General features: G+C 39.3%; 2 protein-coding genes across 3 annotated transcripts; one reads left to right on the top strand and one right to left on the bottom strand.

Moving 5' to 3' along the window:
- The first annotated feature begins 76 nt into the window (after positions 1-76).
- tubd1 (tubulin, delta 1) lies at positions 77-3139 on the top strand. 2 transcript variants are annotated; one of them, XM_083887132.1, is made up of 8 exons: positions 77-397; positions 500-647; positions 827-1043; positions 1412-1643; positions 2062-2226; positions 2335-2463; positions 2612-2795; positions 2932-3139. In XM_083887132.1, the coding sequence occupies exons 1-8, from the start codon at positions 244-246 to the stop codon at positions 3038-3040; spliced, it is 1338 nt and encodes a 445-aa protein (XP_083743258.1). In that variant the 5' UTR covers positions 77-243; the 3' UTR covers positions 3041-3139. The 2 variants fall into 2 exon arrangements, with proteins under 2 accessions (XP_083743258.1, XP_083743257.1); XM_083887131.1 differs by having other exon boundaries at positions 2062-2463.
- A 1238-nt stretch (positions 3140-4377) lies between these two features.
- vmp1 (vacuole membrane protein 1) lies at positions 4378-20100 on the bottom strand. Its single transcript, XM_083886663.1, has 12 exons — positions 20085-20100; positions 18289-18397; positions 17836-17968; positions 17439-17529; positions 16748-16858; positions 12061-12228; positions 11591-11722; positions 9765-9845; positions 9454-9570; positions 7918-7979; positions 6236-6335; positions 4378-5374 (listed from the first exon to the last, which is right to left on the bottom strand). Exons 2-12 carry the CDS (start codon positions 18365-18367, stop codon positions 5234-5236), a joined length of 1215 nt encoding a protein of 404 aa, XP_083742789.1. The 5' UTR covers positions 18368-18397; positions 20085-20100; the 3' UTR covers positions 4378-5233.
- Between the last annotated feature and the right edge of the window lie 1940 nt (positions 20101-22040).

Genomic DNA, 22040 nt, shown 5'->3' with positions numbered 1-22040 from the left:
TCACTCTATTTGCATTTTATTTCGAAAGTGTTAAAAGTTTAACCGGAAGTTCCTGTCGCTCCTGCTGTGGCGGCAACAAGACTCGCTTTCAGCGCACAACACAGGTGCGGACATGAAACGTGCCTCACACAGCGTGAGTTCAGCGGTGAACTTCAGACCGTGTGCTCTCGTCCTCTGCTCGGAAACCCGCACGTGATTCAGAGAGTTTCCTTTCCAGCGTGTTCGCTGTTTGTCGGCTGTAAAATGTCCGTGGTGACGCTTCAGCTGGGTCAGTGTGGGAACCAGGTTGGTCAGGAGCTCTATGACGTCATCTGCAGTGACGCGCAGGAGGCGCAGAGGAAAACGACACACAGCACAGTCAGCTGTGAGCGCTTCTTCCACCAAAACAAACATGGAGGTAAACCACAGTCAGTCAGTCAGTGAGTCTATTTCTATATTTAATAATGTGTTGAGATCATATTTACTTAAGTTTTTCCTTTTTTTTTTTTGTCGTCACCAGATCTTGTGGCAAGAGCAGTGCTGATAGACATGGAGCCTAAAGTGATAAAGCAGAGTATGAAGAAGGCTGCAGATTCAGGCAGGTGGAGATATGGAGATGATTCTCACTTCAGCCAGAAACAGGGTTCTGGAAATAACTGGGCTAATGGGTGAGGAAACCTGACCAAAAAAATGTTCCTTTTGAACATGTAAAACAATGAAAGTTCAAAGTCTAGAGCTGCAGCTGTTATGATTTGATATGTCACATTTTGAAGATTTTGAAGCGTTTTAAAATAAATTGGACATGGGGAGTGAAATAGCTGCTATTGTTTATCCTTGTCTCGCTCAGGTTCTGTGTTCATGGCCCCCGTCACATAGAGGTGGTGGAGGAGCTGGTGAGGCGAGAGGCGGAGCGCTGCGACAGACTGGCCGGTTTCATGGCCATGATGAGTGTGGCAGGAGGAACGGGCTCTGGGGTCGGCACCTACGTCACGCAGAGTCTCCGAGACGTCTACTCAAAGTCCTTCATCCTCAACCACCTCACCTGGCCTTATGGGACTGGAGAGGTATGGAGGCAACTTGGACTGGGACAATATGCTGTGTGTCATGATTTGATTGCATCACAGTTTTTGGGTGCCTGTTTGATATGTGTTGGAATTATTTTGGTCAGATACAGCAGCATAACACACAAGTCAAATTCACAAAATCAATACACATGAAAGATGTCTTTACAAAAACCCTGCACAGTAGAAATATTACAATTCTGGGGGAGACAACAGTTTTTCTTAAAGTTATGACATTTTTCAATATCTATTTCCCCAATCCTTAGAGAAAACTATAAAGTGAAAGCAGTAATTATCATACAGGAAAACACTCTACAGAATAATCTGCTTTAAATCTCTTCTCCCTCTCCCTCCTTGACCTGTTGTTTCAGGTGATTGTTCAGAACTACAACTCAGTGCTGACGCTGGCTCATCTCTATCAGCTGTCAGACGCCATCCTGGTGCACGAGAATGACACGGTGCACAGGATCTGCAGTCAGCTGCTCAACATCAAACACATCTCCTTCAGTCACGTCAACAGGGTCATCGCTCACCAGCTGGGCAGTGTGCTGCAGCCTGCGCTCACTGCCGACTCTCATGGTGTCTGCAGCAGAAATCCACTGGGTGAGGGAAACGCACACAAGCACGCACGCGATAGTGGAGGTTGTTTAGGGCTTGTACCACAAAGGCAATATGCGCTGAGCTGTCTTGACTCCTGGCCAGTAGGACCCTTTATGCATCAATCCCATTCTTTCACAACCTATTTCCCGTCTCTTGGCAAAATAATTAAAAGCCTATATAAAAGAAACTAATTGCTTGACCGATGTTGTTTGGATGATGTTGACATGTCAACTCCAGGATCATTTTGGCATCAAATCCCATAAAAGCTCCTGACTCATCAACAGCATCATTGAAGGAAAAAGTAAATGTCCAAAGCCTCAAGAATTTATCGGCTCTAGCTCAGTCAGTGTATCACCTGTGTCAATGCTGACCTCACCAACAATCCTCATGTACTAATTATGTTGTAATGTGTGTGTCTCAGGTGAGTTGGTGAGCAGCCTTGCATGTCACCCAGAGTACAAGCTGCTCAGTGTGTGCACGATCCCTCAGATGCCAAGTTCCTCCATCGCCTTCAGCACGTTCAGCTGGCCGGGGCTGCTCAAGCACCTGCGGCAGATGCTTGTCTCCAACAGCAAGATGGACCAAGGCAAGGTTTTTTTTTTTTTTTTTAGTTGCCAACATTTTGCACTTTATGTCTGTCCACCTCTAATGGAAGAGCCCTCTTTATATCTCTTCTTGTTTTTCCCTGTTTCAGGTATCGACTGGCAGATGCGTCCACCTTCAGCCTCTGAGCGAACCAGGAGTCTGACGGGAGCCAGCTTCAACACCTCTCTGGCCAACCTGCTCATTCTGAGAGGCAAGGATGTGTACACTGCAGAGACTGGTCAGTGAGCTGCTTTAAAAAATCAATAGATTTTAACAGTTGAAGTTGAAATACTGCACAGGAGAGCCTGGTCTGATAAATATACTGTTTGTTTTAATATCATATTTTGTGGAACAACAGATGTGAGATATTGTATATTAATGCACAGGTGGCTTTGAGGATCCAGCTCTGTACACATCCTGGCTGTCACCAGAAACTGCTTTCACTGTGTGGAATTCACCTGTGCCTTTCAATAAATATGAAAAATCAGCCACACTGGTCAGTAACAGTCAGGCTCTGCTCAAACCACTGGACGACATGGTGAGAAAAGCCTGGAACATGTTTGCCTCCAGGTGAGTCGATTTGTGTGTTTTTTTTTTAAAGCTGTGCTCTCAATATTTACTGAAGGGAATGTTTATATAAGATCCTGACCTGTTTTTCTGTTTCTGAATTAAGTGTTTATTCACATTTGTTTTTCTTCTGTTGCAGAGCTTATATTCATCAATACATCAGGTTTGGAATCTCAGAGGAGGATTTTCTAGACAGTTTTACGTCTGTGGAGCAAGTCATCTCCAGCTACACGCAACTGTGCAACTAACCAAGAGAAAGCCTTACGAACATGACCTCTCATGGACTTTATACTGTATGTAGAAAAGATTTTCTAGTTTTATATTTAGTTTATTTAAAGGGATATGTAAATAAAATAGTTTGCTTCAAAATAAATTATTTCTTCACTGAAAACTAAGCTGATTCCTTCACCTTGACATCTGCTAAGGCAGCAGTGACTGAGGCCATTTTTAACACCGTGTTTAATTAGAGCCTCGTCAATGAAAACAGTTTGTTAAATTACATGATTATATAATTAGAGTTTTGGAAATGACCGTTTCTAAAGCCAAGAATGAATCTTTAGTACATGTACAAATACATAGACTGAAAATGCTCAGTCATGCAGGTTATTGTGTCTTCAATAGTGGAAATTGAAGACAATACAATACCCACAGGAAATTATCTTGCAACTATTTAAGACTGCAATTTTATGTTAGCCTATAATTAGTAACTAGTATCTACAGGCTTACACAAGTGTACGATAAAAAGTACACGAGTAAAATCTATTAAGAAAATGCTGTTAAACCTGTTATTTTAAGTATCAGAAAATGAAGCTTTTATCACAAGTGGAGTCACTTGTGATAAAAGCTTCATTTTCTGATTGTCTGCTAATGATTGTAATCTGATCCAAAACTCCAGTTAAAAAAAAAAAGTAAATGTAATGATTTTTCAAGATCTGCACAAAGAAAGGTATCAGCGACATCAGTAAACATTCTTTTCATAACTTTATTGTTCATGTTACAGTTGACAGGAGCAGAGCAGCACAAATGAAATGCTGTAGACCCACAACTTCAGCCAGCCTACAGACCGCTGTTGCCATGACAATTTAACAGCCAACACCAGTCTGATAAGCTAGCTGACGGTTAGGAAGTGTGCACACAATCAAATATATGGTGGATAATAGTGTTGTCCACATGCTGGAGCTGCTTTGAGATGTTTCAGAGGGGAATTTTCTTCCACGTGAGAAGAATTCAGGCGTCAAATAGAAAAGTCCAAATCAGCACAACCTGATGAATGTTAACCAATTCAAAACATGTAGAAATAACTGTAATTCTTCATCCATAAATAGTGAAATTAAAAAGTTAGGAGAATCAAGCTGTTCACTTACCTTAAACATGACGAGGTCAAAGAGAGAAAGATGGCTCGGTCATGATGGTTAGAAGTTATTTATCATCACAATGATCACAAAGGGCTTTTAAAGATGAATCTGTAATCATTATTGTCCTACAAAAGCATCCAAAGAATGAAAGACTGAGACTTGGAAACAAGTGCCATGATTTACAGGTTTTATATATATGATCTGATCCAAGGTTCGACCTAAATGTACAGAATAGAAATGAGACTAGTTTGCTCAGAGTACAATGTCACTTTACAAATGATATCACCTTTAATGTTTTGGTTTAAGTTAACTCATGTCCCCACTCAGCACTGGAATAGAAATACATCTGCACATACTGTCAAAAAAGATAGTAATATATTTACAGTGTGCAAACCATAATCAGTACCCATCTGTTCGAAATCGATATTGCTTTTTTTCCCCCCATTTTGAAACGACACCTCCAGAAAGAAAAGACGATAAGTTGGTCTTAGCTGTAAAACTGAACGAAAAACACGAGGAAAATTAAACCCTGAAAACAGAGACCATCCGTTGCAGTTATCTAGGCAGCACACTGTACAAACACATCATGATGCATCCATACATAAATGTTACAAAATTAAATAACAATCAAGTCTATAAGTCAAGAACAATATTCAGAGGAAGTCAAACCTTCCCGTCTTGCATAAGGCATAGCATCTGATGGATGGCCACCACCAAACCTCTGCTTTACTTCTGAGGTCAATGAAAGGGTTAATTTAACGTTAACGCAACATATATTAAGATCAACAGTAAATCCGATCGCACTACACAGAGAGTGAGATGAAATTAAGAACTACAAAACCTGAAGAGGGACAAACGGTAAACAGTAGCAGACATCCTCAAACGCACACATGCCAAACAAAGAGTCTGGCCTTTCTTTTTTTTTTTTCTCTCTTATCTTTTAGCATTCAGCCTCTTTCAGAATGGATGAGAGGGTGAGGTTTGTTGTTCAATTGTGAGTGGCTGTGGCCGAGTGAGAGGAAGGCTCTTGGCAGCAGCAGCAGAAACACAGTCACTTGGATGTTTTGTCGTACTTCTGTCTCGTCATCACTTGGTTTTCTCGGTGTGCCTCTGCTGCTGCAGCCGCTTGGCATAGCTCTGAGCCATGGAGTTGACAATGGAGATGACAAAATAGCAGACCATGACCAGCACCACCTTCTCAAACACCCACGCCAACCAGTTCTCATCCTGATTTTAAAAAAAGAAGAAAAAAGGAGGGCGAAATGTCAATAACCAACATTAAAAGAACAAAGGAACAGTATAGTTCACAAGCAAACAGAGTCAGGTATGACCTTATAATAGGCATGCAAGAAAATATTAATACACTATAATATCAAAAAATTAAAGACTTGATCAAAATGGAAATATTCGACACTTGAAAAAAAAAATTTATTTAAGCCTACAACCACTAGTTAGCAGCAAGCATTCAGCCATCTGACTCCCCCCCTCCTTTCACTCCCCTCTCTAGACAAAGAAAACTGTTAATAATTGATGTATTTAACATGGTTTTTATTTACTATTACAGATTTTCTCAAAATAGACTATTTTGGAGGCAAAAACTGGGATATGTACATCACAAGATTTTTGTCAATACACAGGCCTGTTGTTGAGAGAGTTTTGGGTATCGACTGTTGCAGTGCATTTTTAAGCAGCCAAGCAATACACAACTGGATCGTGTGTAATCTTTTTTCAAACTGTTGCTACATTGCAAAGATGTGATGGCAATGTAATACTGATGAAGACAATTTAGTATCACTCAAGTCTTCATCCAACATCATAACATTTCAAATGATCACATCACATCCTCACAAGTTGAGCATTAGTGGAGCTAAACTTAAACAAACCTTCATGTAATTTGGCCTTTAGTATACATTGAAATATTAAGGCCCTCGGGCTCATGCAGTTTACAGTGTGTATTTAAAAGACTTGAGTTTAACAAAAAGCTCACATTCATGTAGATATAATGCTTGGTAAATAAAAGTATTAATAAAGTCTCATTTTGGCTGTCATCTAGAAGGAATGTCAGGTAAAAGAAGGTATTGTTCTTACCGCTGGTACACTTCCTCCAGCATGGTGCAGCTTGTTCCGCTGGGCTTCCAGGTACTGGCTGAAGGGCTTCTGGAGTGCTGGTCCCACTTTAGGCACAGAACTGGTACCACAGCCCCACATAACGTCCACACAGAATGGCAAAGGGAACAGAGGAAGAGAGAGGGAGGAAGAACAGTCAGTCACTTACCCTTCAAACACCTTTCTGATGACATGGAGCCCAAAAACTGGAGCCTCACACTAAGAATAATTATTCCCTTCAGAAGCCTCCTAGAGCACTCTATCACATCTTTCCCTCAACACTACCAAGGAATCTTCACTCATCCACCAGTCAACCAGCATCCTCGCAAGAGCTGCTGAAGCAACATCCTATATGTGGGCCTTATGTTGGCTCTTCCAGCTCCTCCACTTGTTCCTGTGAGCAGGAGCAAGCAGCAGAGAGGAATGAAGCACAAACTCCTCAAGCCTCCTTTTATAGTGCTCAGCTCTCTATAGGAGCCTGTGTCAGCCCCTTTTCGAACGGGAAGTGAGTCGACATGATGTCATCACCTTTACCACCATTGCTGCCTTCTGGGTGGAAAGACATCTAATCAGGGTGTGCTCATGTCCTTATTAGGTAGTGAGGATTATCTCACCAGGGGGCCAATCACAATGGATTACCTTTTTATTAATTCATATCAATCAGAGGCACTGATGCTTTGATGTGGTCAGAAAGGTTTACAAGACAATAAATGTATAATTTCAATGGCAAGATACACACACATATACATATATATTGTATGTCTTGACTGCTACATTAATTTAACTCTGTCCTGTGAGGACATTGAAATGTTTAGACTTGACTAAAACACCAAAACGCGACTGGCTAATTGCTCATTTCAAATAAACATAACTACTTTTTGACTGACTCATTCCTGTTATCTCTCCCACTTATCATGCGAGTACACGGAATACAAACACAGCAGTTGCCATACAAAAACATCCTGTATCAGCAGTGGAACACCATTTGCACACTATTGAGTCACAGTGGGTCATCTGAAATTAATGGGGAGGAACGGGGTGAGTCCTACTCATAGAAATCGGAAGGAAAAAGAGTCAAATATAAATAAATATGGATGAAGTTACTACCTGGGATTTATATGTGCCTAAATGTTTCACAGCCAATAGATTAATAAGAAAATAACAAAGCAGTGTCTGTGAAGATATGTAAAAAATAAAAAAGCACAAACCTTACTGAATTGTCAATCAATATTAAGTATATTTCAACTCTGAGTAGCTACTTTTACCATAAACATCGTCTTTAATTAAAACCCGGCAGCTATAAATTAGCTTAATGTGACATCTGTCATAGAAAGTTTTTTTTAATGTCTATGATTGTGTTTCCCACTTCACTGGGGAATTTCTCTCAGCCAAAGCTGAACTCTCTGAGTCAGATCGACATGTTGGGATGGGACCTCACATGCCTGACCACCAATGCTGCAGACATGGCTTGCATTACAGTGCTTTTGTGTGGAAACAAAAAAAAAAGGGGGCAAAAATGCATGCATGCACGCACAGTCGCACACCCCTGCGATGAAAGCATTTATTCACTCAGGATATCCAATCAGTCGTCCAGATGCATCTGAAAATGTTTACAAATGCAATTGCTGACCACAAAACCAGAGGAAGGACAATGAGACACTTACCCAATCAGTGACACCATTTGCTCCACTATGTGCTTGCTGAAGGTGATGATAACAAAGAGTTTCTGTGGGAAGAAGAAAGATGGAAATTCAAAACAAAGCACTTTGTAAACATATGCATGGGTATCTAAAGGAATGACATTCTTTCGGCCCGTCTTTAAAACACACATGAAGGACACATTAATAAACGCTGAGCTGTAGACATATTTTGATTCTTAATTTTAGTCGCACAGCTGTGGAAAATTGAGTCGACATCTGCCACCGTCTACAGACACACTAATTACTAAACTCAGACCTGGCAGAAAGCTAAATTTCAGGCTGTGAGGGGCTTTGTGTGGTTTGCAAAGTACCAAAGCGGGGGCCAGGGGGGGGCACAGACCACAATATTCTCCTCCGGTCCTGACACTGATCAGCTTTAAAAACCATGACACATGGCCCCCTGGACAAAATCAGACAGGATATGACACGTGGTGTTCAATGGGGTTTAAGGTACAAAAAAGAACCCCCCCCCTTCCCCTCCCAACCACCTCCTGCCGTCTGCTCAATTTCCTTGTCTCAAATCTACTTTCTCATGTCCACTCTACATCCTCCACAAACCCTGCAGCCCGACATCTTTATCTGAAAGGTCTCAGTGAGATCACTGGTTGGTACCAACGCGAGATGGATAGGTTTCAGTTTGTTAAGATAACCGGCGACTCACCGACACACAGACGGTGTCTTTTCGTCTCGGTTTATATTAGTCACTGGTGTAGCAGACTCAACAATACACTCCATAAGTGACACGTTTTTTGATCTAATGGATCTGAAAAAAAAATATATCTAACTCTTGCTAAAGACTTCCCTCTTTTCATCTGGAGACAGTTTATAGCGCCTGGATGCATCTCAAAGCAGAATAAAGGAATCCCCGAAGGAACAGAGCAAAGTCAAAAAATTTAACCAGGAGTAGACAATTAGGAGTTTCTCACAGCCACTAAGACATGATCTAAGCAGCAGTTTTCATCTCTTCCACACGTTTTGAGGTTGTGGTACTGTTGAAAAAAATGAGTGAGTCAGCACTGCATACCACTTTTTTGTTCAGAGTGAACATTTTTCTCACGTGCATTATTACATTCTAGACAGCGACGCAATAACATGAAAGAGAAGACATTCAAAGCCAAGACGGTGCGAGTGTATCATGTGGTTGATGTTAAAAAAGAAAAAAAAAAAGGTAGGGCCATTTGTTGCCTCTTTTGTCTGCCAGATTATCAGAATCGCCTTTATTGGCCAAGTATGAGTGCTCATACAGGGAATTTAACTGAAGTGGGTTTCACGTTGTAATTACACTTCAAACAGAAAAAGTGAGTTAATTTCATTGAACGCTTTATAATTCAAACAGAGTTCTTGAGGCTGACTTGCACTTGTTTTTCATGATGTGCTTGTAAATTTAATCTGGATTCTTTCTTCTTTCGTATTTGCTGCTGCCTACCCTTCTTAATATCAGTGGGATTCTCCTGATTAAATAAATAAAAGGATAACAAACACTTCATTTGAACTGCTAACCTGTATGTGCATCTTGATGATGGCTTTCCCGATCAGAGTTGCTCCAAAAAAGGTCCAGAAGGGAACCAGGAAATGGCCGCAGGTTATTCCAGCCAGGTCAAAGAGAGGATTGGGGATCTGAAACACACACACATCAGTCAGTCTTACTGATTCACAGTACTGACACAAACAGACAGAGAGATGATTTAAGGTGATAATGACAGGACTACAATATCAGTTGGAACTGCACAATACAAATGCTAAGTAAAGTGCACAGTCAGAAAAATATGAATTGAGATGTTTTTTGGATCAACTGTGGATTTTTAACTTACTGAGGCGCATGCCAGAATCCCAAAGAATCCCACTTTCTGTACCATATGCTGGACACCAAGCTTTGCTCTTGTGACAAAATCCTGTAAAAATGTAAATGCTATTAAATACACAATATTGTTACCAGACAGCATAAAAAAACAACATGACTTCGTATGATTACTTGTCTGTCTGATTGTTTTTTTTAAATTGCCGAGCATATGCTTGATCACTTTCACAAATGTTATACTGCCTCTCAAAATGTACACACACACTTCACTGAACACATAATCACCCTTTTCTATTTCTTAGAATAACCGTGCAGTGATTCAGATGCATTTTAACCAAGCGGTTATTACAAGGAACAAGAGCTTCGATGAGAGTATTGTGGTAACATTTCAAAGCCCTCAAACATTTTTTTTTTTTGGCTTGGTGACATTACAAATATAAAGTGTGTGGTAAAGAAGTGCGGAGGATCTTTTGATCCCATCTCCAACCCTGTGGAGTTGAAATGTCTGTGGTTACATGGGGGGGAAATTACCGTCGATGCAGGAGGCAGATTAAGAGGTGCTTTAAAAAGTGGTACGTCAGCAATTTTGAGAGCAACATAAAATGTCAGCCCAACACTAAACATTAGGTTTAATTTTTTAACCATATCAGTTTTTGTACTTGATATTTGATTTTTTAATTAAATTTAAAAAAAATGTGGATGTGTGTATCCTCAGAAAATAAATAGACACATAAATAGCCAAGCCTTACCAAGGCAGTATGTTACATTAAAAAATATTTAGTTTTCATTATAACTTACTGATAATGTTTCTGTTATATTTCTGTTCTAAGATGGAATGTATCACCTGAATATATTCATTAAATCCTCTGCTTTAGACTAGTCTGGTTGATTAGAAAACCCATGACCAATGCCTCAAAAAATTTCCCATCGACAAAGGCATGTGATGTGACTTTCTCCTTAATCAGTTCAGCTGAGAGAGAACAAAGAGAGAACGGGTGATGGAGGCAACGTACACAACTTTGCTGACTCAGCATTTGATCTCGGCGGCCTCGAGTCATGTGAACCCGGTTCCTGACAGAATTGTCTATCATTCAAATTAGAGGCCCGTGAAAAGAGAGAAGGGGAGGAGGGAGGAAGGCAGAAGGAGCAAAGCCTGCGGGATGATTAAAAGGGGAGCAGTGCTGAGGGTGACTCACGCACCAACAGACACGTTTACTGGAAGTGTATAGGAGGAGGGGCTTCACTGAAGTCACATGGCACTTCAGGACCAATCACTGGGCAGTGGTTCCATGGTCAGTTGTTTATGAATTATGAAACTGTTAACTAAGGCTGTAACATATTGAGTGGGTGGACAACTAAGCTAATCTGGAACTCATCAGATGGACAGATATTACAATATTCAGTTTTTAAAGGAAACCAGCAGGCGGGCTGCTGGGCTGCCTTTCAAAAAAATTATGTACAATTTGGGCAATTTTGTTTTTGTTTGTTTGTATTTAAAAATGCATCAATTCTCCTCTGCCTTCAACTCAGGGTTTTACACTCTTGTGGTTATACTTTTGACAGTGAGATGTGCGCTTTTTGTTGTGTATATGTTTTAATGTACAGCATTTTGGTCAACTGTGTTGTATTATGTGCTTCCTAGTAAATACAGTTGATTCTTATGTTTGTGTTCTTTAACAATTCACTTAGATATTAATGTGGAGTCCTTTTCCAACATCAGGTACATCTGAGGTGGGCACTTCTCCTTAAATATATGTCAGTGGCTTGATAAGAAAGACTCAATACAGGAAAAAAGTCTGCGAGTCTTATTATACATATAGTTGAGCATGTAACACTGACCTGTGCACCTTCAGCCTGCTCAAGCATCTCCTCAAACTCCTCGTAGTCTTCATCATCTGGATCAGCTCCTGACTGACGAGCTGCTCTGGCCATGAAATATGGAGGCAGCTCTCCGATGGCAGTACCTGCACCCTAAACACAAACAAGTCAAAATGTTACATGAAAGACAACATGTGAAGATGTGAACACCTGCTGTATTCATGATGTGATGCTAGCAGAAGTCAATTACCAGGCCTTGTATCACAGGTTTAGGGCTGCGGCTACTCATTTAGCAAGTTTTGCTAAATTAATGCCCAACTAATTTAATTTTTCATCTTCTTAAATGTGAATGTTCTTTGCTCCATACAACAAAGAAATCATGAAAACTGATTTATTTTGTTTCTTCCACTGTATACATTCATAATAAATGTGTTCCTTAAATGAAATGATGCATACTGTTGTTGTGTGTACTGGGTTGTACTTCTACTCACCCACATGCAGGCCTCCAGTCGGACCTTTGACATGATCGAGAAGAGAGAGATGTCGCTCCCCATTGTTACATCTTGGGGACAAACAATCTGGTCTGGGTACGGAGGCTCAGGGAAGTCTATGGAGCCGCACTCATAAGCAGCCAAGGTTACCGATGCTATGTGAGGACCCTGGTACAGAGGACGAGAAGATGGACAGATCAATCACTGAGTCATTCTCTACATACCTAAATTCATTTAATCACTTGTTAAATCTATCTTCCTCTCTGGTCATAACTTCCGGCAGGTCATAAGCACTGACAGATCTCAGTTAAATAGCATGCGTCATGCTTATTGGCTCATTGATGGTGATGGGATTAAGTCCATAGGATTGATACCAAAAAAGGTCAAGGATTGAAGTTGGACCCCCAGCCCTAAATTCCGTCAATGCCAAAGTATATAAGATCAATACCCAGCCCTGTATATGTGCATTCATGTAATTGTAAATATGTCAAACACTGTAGTTTGATGACGTATCTCTTTATCTCGGTAAAAGCAGGTACATAAAAAGCACATTAGCACTAAGAGCATGATCTGTCCATAGGTCACACACACACACACAGACCAACAGGAGCTGAGTCACACAGTCTCTTTGTCAGGTAGGTATGTCATCATTTATCATGAAGAGGGTGTCTGGTTAAGCTGAGCCATCTGGCCTCTACACCTGTAAGTACAACACAGCTATTCCATTATGCCTCTTTAATGTGATGCAGACAACACTGACGGTAGATGGACAGCTCACAATTAGTGTGTGTTGACTGCAAAAGACACCGCCACCCTACTCTGAGTAAGAGCACATTGGAGGCTTCTTAATTTACACGACACAGTCACTTTCAAACTAAACAGGACTTTCTTAAAGAACATTTTCTTCAGGACACAACAAGCCAGTGTTAACAAGAAAACAAAGAAGCAGCAGTGACTAAGAGTCCAACACTCATCTGACAGGTGACACAGTGGCCTTGTTTTAAGCCTCTTTGTTTGCTCGGTCAGAGCAAAACTACTCACATAAAGGGTGAATAAACCACTTTCTTGGTCGAGTAGTATCACATTTTCCATTTTTCAAAGTTAGTCCTTTACTCCCGTTTACAGTCCACTAATCTAGAGTGTAGCCTCACATCTTGTAAGGGCTCTTTTAATGTTCCACTGTACCAGAGTAAAAAAAAGAAAGAAACTGCTTAGATGAATTTTAATGCATAGAATACGAGTTTCTCTCTCTGTTCTTTTGTATTTAAGATTCCATTACCGAGTGTCGAAGGTGAATATAAGTAATATTGGGAAAAATAAAGTCTATATACAGCATTTAATATGAAGATTTACTGTTATTTACCGATATTGTTATTCTTTGGTATTTATATGATCAAACACATTTGTTTGCATTTGTGTGGATACAAAAGAAATGTAGAAGTTTTCTTAACATACAGTGAAGTATAACCTACTTTTTAGATTTTAGCTAATACAATATGAATAAAATTGGAGAAGAAATTATATAAAAGTACTGTTTTTTTCATCTAAATATGTCATTGTATAATCTCTAGGAAATAAATGAAGTCTACAGTGTTTTTGTAAACCCTACACTGTATGATGGTGATGAGTTTAACAAAAAATCTGAGTAAAAATCCCCAGAAATTAAGTAAGAAATTAAGCTGTTTTTTTGTTTTTTAAAAAATACTTTGTAGTATAATCTACAGGAAATATGTTAAGTTTGTAAACCCTACACTGTATTACTAGCTAATATTCTGAATAGATAATATGTAAAACTACACAGAAAAGCCTCTGCCTCTGGACCTGTGAAGTTTCAAACATCATCACAACAATATGAAACTTCCAGGTAGAACAAGCAACATAGTGATGTGTTTCTGCTCCGAAAAATGGGTCTAAGGTATGTTACTAATTAAGATTGTTGGGAAAGTGACACAACAGGAAAGACCACAGGGTAATTAAAGTCGATCCCCTTAGAAGCATGAATGAGTTAAGCACATTTCACGGCAGTCTGCTGTGAAACGGTGACCCCTGGGTGGTGCAAAACTTGAGGTTTCTTGGGTGTGGTTAATCCCAGGGGACCGTGTATGATTTCAGCAAATTTTGCGGCACTGAATAAAATTTGTCTAGAGTGCCCAGTTTGCTGCTTTTGGTTGAATTTTGACCTGATGGGGACACACAACTTTATCAATATTAAGAAAGAGGAACTGAGAGAGGATCATAGAAAATCAGATGAGGTGTTTTTCAGAGGGACAGACAGAGAGGAAGGATTGACCAACTGATGACTGATTCAACAACAGTACAAGATACATAACTTTAATATGTTGATGGCTCATTGAAGTAAAAATAATCAACAGGCCTTTTTATTTTGACCATTGATCATTCAGGGTTTCTCACTCCTGGTCCTTGGGGGCCACTGTCCTGCATGTTTTTAGATGTTTTCCTGCTCAAACTCACCTGATTCAAATGGTCAGCTCGTCAGTAAGCTCTGCTGAAGCCTGATGACGACACATTATTTGAATCAGGTGTGTTGGAGCAGGGAAACACCTAAAACATGCAGGACAGTGAGAAACCGTGCTATAATTCAACTTTTATGAAGCACTGCAGTGACCTCCAGAACATCACAATGAATCATATTCTTCATCTTGGTGAGTGAATCCCCTTTCCCATGAACACCATGAGCTCATTCTCTCTGAGGGGTAAGTTATTAATGCTTTAGGCTCGAGGTAGATACACAGAGCATCTCTGCTGGTTCTACGTGTGGTTTTTACTTTAACACTGACACGGGGAGTTTCCTATCCTTAGCTGATGTAAACACTGAGTAAGAAGTACTCCTGCACTGTGAACATAAACTAACATCTGACAAACATGGGAACAGGATTTTTTTTTTTCCTGTGGTGAAAAGAGGGTCTGACATAATTTGGCCAGCAATTTGTAAAGACATCTTTCACCACCTTTCTGTGGGAAATCTGAAGAAGAGATGGTCACAGAAATTTCAGGATGCTTTGCTTTGTGCTATGCTGCTTCACAAAGACAACATCCTCAATTAATATCCAAGTTCTAACTACAGGGATTTTTTGATAAGGAACTTGCCTCTGTGATATGGGAGAGCGGGACAGGAAGTGGACATTTTTAAAATGGGTTTGCCTCCGTGTCCTCTTCAAAAACCCAGACTCACAACTATAATGAGTGACCATTGTTGCATATTGTTATATTATTTTAATAACCAGTATAAAATCGGCAACTGTAACTGCAGATAATTGGTGAATATCATATTTTCTTGCCTAGATCTTGGATTACAAATACATAAATATCAACAACAAGCATTTTGCACAAGGTCTCATTGATATATGGGATTTACTTATTTCTTTTCACTGATGTCAAGTTGATGTTATTCATTGTGTGAACTGTTGTGTTTCCCTCTAGCTTACTATTGAAAAGTGCCTTGAGATAATGTATGCTGTGATTTGGCACAGATACATAACACTGGTTGGATTTTATTTCAGTTTACAGTTTGTAGTGTTAAGTGTAGTCTTCCCAAATGAAAAGATGAGCAAATTATTAAATATGTTTGATGTGCCTCCAGTTCAGTATAGTATTGCAAATAGTTTTAACTGATGTCACTTTAATTTAAGTGAAGGACAATGTCCACACTCATAAAGATGGGGGGAATAGGGTCACATCTTGCCAGAGTTGTCGTACATGATATTTTTAATCCACCACCACTACTACTATATTCAACTATTGCTGGGCACAGAATATAAAGAACCACAAAACTACTCCAGCAAAACCATGGAGAGCAGCAGAGTATTGTTAGAGGGGATTACACATCAGCTCTACAAAGAGGAAGGTCACAGTGACATATTTTCCCATTATTTCATTATCATGGAAAAAAAACTGACTCAGCAGAACCACATCTGCGCAAGACCTACAGGACCAAAGCCACATCATCGGCTTAAAGTAGACTATTGTGGAGAGGTTGTTCCTCTGTCATTTTTAATAACTTTACCACAGCCAGCACATATGACACATATTTTGATGACTCACTCATAGTCATACGGTGACTGACTGTCAAGAAAAAAAAAAGACACTTATCTCCTGGTTAGCTTTGGACAGATGTGACAAAAATAAGATAAGCTTGAAAAAGTTGTGTACGAGTATGACGCCATCCACTGGCAACTACAGGAACAACATATGCACTTTGCAGAAATGCTTTAAACACAAGTCAGTTTAGCATCCTGTCATTACACTTGATTTAAAGTGCTGAAACTTTCACAGCTAGAAGACATTTATTCTAAACTGCATAATATTGTGATGTACTCAAGTATGGAAACTTGCACATAACAGTTGTTGGGGTTAAATTCAGGTGGTGCATTGATCCAATTTCTACTCATGTCACATGCCGAGCTCTCTCACTTAGTTGTGCAGTGTTTGCTATGTTGCCGTGTGATATTGTGACGCAAATTAATTATTTGGGGTTTCGGAAAGCAAACTTTACACCAGTCACAATTTGGCAACATTATGCTCCCAGACAAACACACAGTTTCTCCATGTCCCATCGTCTCACTGTTAATCCAAGAATGTTCTTGAGGACTACAATACAGCTAACATAAATGAGACATCTGATCTGAATTTGTGTGTATACGTTTCCATACCATTGGTGGTTTCTTACCAGATAGAGCAGGAAGGTGTGTAAGCCAGTCCCAAGGCCTACTGAGGACAGGATCCCAAGACCTACCCAGTAGGCACACCATAGGAGCTTATTTTCCAGGTGCTGAACATACTTCAGTGAAAGAAAGTGAAGTAAATAAAGCAGAGGTTACACAGGGAATAGTAAATAAACACCAATTTGTTTTTCTTATTAAGAGGAAAATTAGTGCAACAACATCACAGAAGTTTCATTGTACCTTCATTTTCAGTACATTGTAATAATAGAGTGAGAAAGAAAAACAAAGCTTAACTATTTATATCCAGAGAAAAGTCAATAAAGTCAATAAATAAAAATAAATAACAATAAATAACTACAATACAATTTGCAGCAGCAGTATATTTATTTTTTTATTCTACTAATCATTGATCACTTGTTGCAGCTCAGTAATATCACATGAGTAACCCTGACACAAGTGAATTAAACCTTGTTTTCCTTTAACTGAACTATGACACTGTACAGGAATTAGTAACCAGATTCAGTCGACCAACTGTGTGATCAAGGGTTACTCGACAACGAGGCAGAGCTCATCATCACTCAACACGGGTTTTTAGGTGGACAGAGGAGGACTTATCATTAACCTTTAAACCGACAGCAATGAAGAAATACTGTTGATTATTAACGTCACTTAAAAAACAAATTGCAAAAGCCTTACTTCTTGATGTGCTCCCTCCGTGGAGTACAAAATGGAGGAAAGGGAGAGTAACACCAAAAATAAACACACTATGCCTCGTCGCTGCCAAAGCCTGAACAGAAAGAAAGAAGAACAAAAATGTTTGCAGTGTAACAAGTGCATATGCAATACGCATGTCTCTGTTGAATGTATTCAAAGGCCTACTTGGCTTGATTATTATGTATATCGCCCAGAAATGTAAATGATGTTGATAATTCTGCAATGTTTGTTTGAAATTATTCACATGAAAAACTGTACAATTCCAGCTTCTGAGAGCACAGACCTATAATGGTGTTATTATTGTCTCAGTGAGGTCACAACCTCATAGTGTACAGTGGGGCAACAGTGCAGAGAATATAAACCAGTTTTTAAGGCTTACTTTAACGTCCATTCCTTTAGCTTGACGAGGGTCTCCAAGAGGAAGTAATGTAGTGTGGTAACAGGCCTCCTCCATACGAGCAGAGACAAACGCTCCTCTTTATCTTTCTGCCTCCTCTCTCTTAGTGACGAGTCTGGAACACAAACACCCAGACATAGTGAGGCGTCTGCAACCACGTCCGTTACTGCATCTTGTGGAATTGGTACAACTACATGCACCATACAAATCCCATCAACAAGAATGTGGCTGTAAAACTGTGTGGACTATGTTATCGCCAGCTATTGATAACTGAAAGTAGGCTAAAAGTCAATCAGCTAACTTGTTCGAGTCATCGGGTGGCAGTTATCACTTTGTGTCATCAGATACTACACAATGTGAGCTTTTTACCGGCGAGTATTTACGTCTCTGCTGTACGTAACATGTTCAATTGAAGTTAAGTTGACCAAGACTAACCTGTGGACTTGCCGTTCTGTTTGTCTTTAGCTGCTGCACGTTTCTGTGGCGGTTCACAGCTCGCTCCATTCGCCGCCATTTCTATCAGTGTTTAAGCAGGTCAGGCACTCTGGAATGATGGAGACAGATGAAGATCAGGGACAGTTTAGTTCAACTGTGTCCTCTGTTCTGTTGTTTCACTTACCCCACTGAGTGACAGAAAATGACAGACACAGTGACACTCATTTGGTAACAGAGTCCTTATCAGCAGCTCATTACAGCACACTATCTTTGTGTTAACATTAACTTTGCGTCAACATTTGACACCTTGCGGGTGCGCACAACCTGTTGTTCACATGCAGTCGTTGTGCTGAATTTCCTCTGTCACACCTCAATCCTATTAAATAAGTGAGCACTGCATTACAGCCACTTATGATGATACACATTGAACATGTTTTGCTTCAAGCTGGATTAAATCCTGCTAAACTAAATATTCACCAAATTGCCTGTCCTTGGCCTTAGTCTATGAAATAACACAAGTCTGAAGCATGTAAGCAACCGTCTGTCTGTTTTGGATTAGGTGATCTACAGTAGTTGGCATCCATTAAGTTCTTCATCTTTGAAGTTCTGAAGGCATTTCTGCTTTATTCTTCATGTTCCCTTTTATTTCCCTTTGATATCCTCCTTTCAAAACAACTAGTTACCCTAGCTTTGACCTGTAACAATGTGGTTACCTTAACTCTCTATCTATTTATAACATTTAGTTTCAATGTATTCATGCCCGATTGTGTTCCATTCTTTTGGGGGCTTGTGTCCCACTGCTATTCTTTTTCATCTTCTTTGTAGGCAACAGGAAGTACACTTTCAGCAACAAACATTGTTTCAGATACACAAAGCTTTCAGGGTGTGGTCTACTTTTGCTATAGTCTGACACATTATTATTGGTTTCTCTTCAAGGCCATACAATAATTATTGTTGTACATTGTTACAAAATGCTTCACAAGGAGGAACAATCGAAAAGTATAGACCAGCAACTTACAGAACTTTAGACAATGGTTGCCGAGTAATATGGTGATTTGTGTAAGAATGTTATATGTTCCTCACAAAAAACTAATATACACATTACTAGCAAGCACGTGTGACAGGTAACACATATGGAATGACAGTATTCGTTTCTTCAGGAGACTGTAGTGTTAATGTTCTGTTCTGATCTGATCTTCCCATTGTTCAGGAGGGAATTTATTTGGTAGATTGTCTTGCGATTCAGTTCCAACTTTGACATTGGTGTTTTACATAGACAGCGTGTTCGGTCAACAAGTAATATGTGGCAATAACAATGTTAAGGTATTTGACAAGATAGTGTTTCCTGAAGTGAGCACATGACGCGTACACGCGCAGGGAATCCAGAAGACAGCACCAGACGACTGACATTCAAATGACATGGTTGAATTCACAGGGCAGTTATCACATCGAACAGTGAAGTGACGCGTTAATAATAACCGTGTGTCTCACGACAATACTCTATTCAGATAACTGAAATAACCTTCGTCGTCGTACGTGTTCTTAATGTGACATGATATGATGCTAACAGCAAGCACATCATCCACATGCTAGCCGGTTAGCAACTACGCTAGCGGCAAAGCTAGATAACTATACCTACAGGTAGAAATGCCATTAAAATCAATCGGGAGTAGCCTTACATTCAGAGACGCATATAAACCAGTTTTCTTCCGCTGTGACGTATTAATAACGAGAAAAATGAACTATACAGAGAGGAAAACGAGCGATATTTGTAGAAAAATAAATGACAGCCGTACCACTTTCCTGTCCTCCTCACCCGGAAAAATAATCACTGGACGTGTCAAAGTAAAACTTTACTTCAATTCAGTCAAGAGGAAATGTGTAGAAACGCAGATTTCTCTCAAATTTTTGTATCTATAAATTTATAATTGAATAAGCATAGGAGCAAAACAAAGAAGCAGATGAGTACTTCCTAATTTTCAGTACACTATTGCTTCATGAGACCTATATTGCGAAACTCTCGCAAAGACGTACTTCCGTAAATTGTGCTCGTTGGTCCAATCGGATGTTGCCAGATTTGCCAGTAAAGAAGAAAACTGCAGAACAACTTTGTTTAATCATTGTTACACCAGTGTTATCTTAACCAATGGGAACGTCGTGACACTTTGGAAAAAAAATGAATGAAAATTAAAAGAAACGATGACTTTAAAGCCGTTGAAATACTACTTTGATCCCTCTTAAGTCCTAAAGCCTACTTTAATACCACCTGAGTTCAAAGGTCATGGCAGTTTAAACTACCTTAAGGCTCTCCAAAATGTTAAAAGTCATAAAAGTACAACGGTCTTTTAATCCTATAAAACTCTGAAGATCATACATACTCTATGTCAATGTTTTTCAACCTTTTTTGAGCCAAGGTACATTGTTTTCATTGAAAAAATCACGAGGCACACCACCAAACAAAAATGTTCAAAAAAATCATACTCTGTAGCCTATATTAACAATTTAGTCGTTATATCGAAGTGTCTTGAATATGAATCACATAAATACAAAGAAAAAAATAGTTAATCATCTTTTATATATCTTCTTTCAAATAAAAAGTGCACTTAACATGTCCACTTTAAAAATACAGCTTGAACATAAATACTATAACCATGTGGTTTTAAAGGTAGTAGAAAACTTCAATAGTATTACATGATTACGCTGCCAGTCACTACTACAGCGCAGACACTCGACAATGGCATATTATTTGCAGATAATTATTTGTTTTCAAAAAATGCTTTTAGACGAATTAGGTGAAATTGGATAATTTCCCACGGCACACCTGACGATCTCTCACGGCACAAAAACACTGCTCTGAGCAATTATGATATATTATAACTCACACATGCATTGCAGTTTTGGGGGTCACTGAGTACCTTTTTATCATTTTTAGTCTTTCCTTCCTTTTTTTTTTTTTTAAATAACATGTCTAAAATACTTCTATTCTCATGTAACATTATGTAATTCAGAAATGGCAGTAAAAATAGTTGTTTCTCAATTTTGAAAGTAGTCACTGTACAAAAAGTTTTGGAAAAAGATCAAGACTATCCATCCATCCATGATAAGCGGGGTACACCCTGGACAGTAAGATCAAGACTATTAACCTTCATATGAAGAAGAAACTAGGCAATTCCCTGGGCACAGAAATCCCTCTCATCTCAGTTACTGTGACATTTCTCACACAACACATCATCCTCCCAACATTTAAGGAATTCTGCAGAGCACACACTCATTACATAAACCCCCTGAAGGTTTACTGGTTCCATTTAAAAAAAAAAAAAAACACACTGGAACAGGGCCAATATTTGTACACGAAGGAACACTAAGAGGCACACAAAACCGTTTCTGTTTTTTATTGTTACACTGAATAAAGCCTGAGTATGCAAAGTTAAACAGTTGAAGTCATTTTCAAGCTGGATGTTTCTCATTCTAATAAAAAAAGAAAGAAAAAGAAACTACACTTGTGTAAGTAAAATATTCACATTACTTAACCTGACTTTTCCGAGCATGTACATTTCTTCATAGTCTTAATAAAATTAAAGGTAGAGACATACTCACCAAATTTTTTTTACATAAACAGCAACCTTTAAGTCAGTCATAGCTGTATTTATTAAACTAGGGTCAAATATTGACCAAGGAAATACTTTCAATCACCAACATTTAACAACCAGCACCCATTATGTCAAAGTGTCCAAAAACAAATGTATTATGTT

The sequence above is a fragment of the Microchirus variegatus genome, assembly GCF_963457635.1.
Source record: "Microchirus variegatus genome assembly, chromosome: 3".
Taxonomy (NCBI): Eukaryota; Metazoa; Chordata; class Actinopteri; order Pleuronectiformes; family Soleidae; genus Microchirus; species Microchirus variegatus.
Note: the sequence above shows the minus strand (reverse complement) of the source record. Positions and strands in the feature narration are given on the sequence as shown.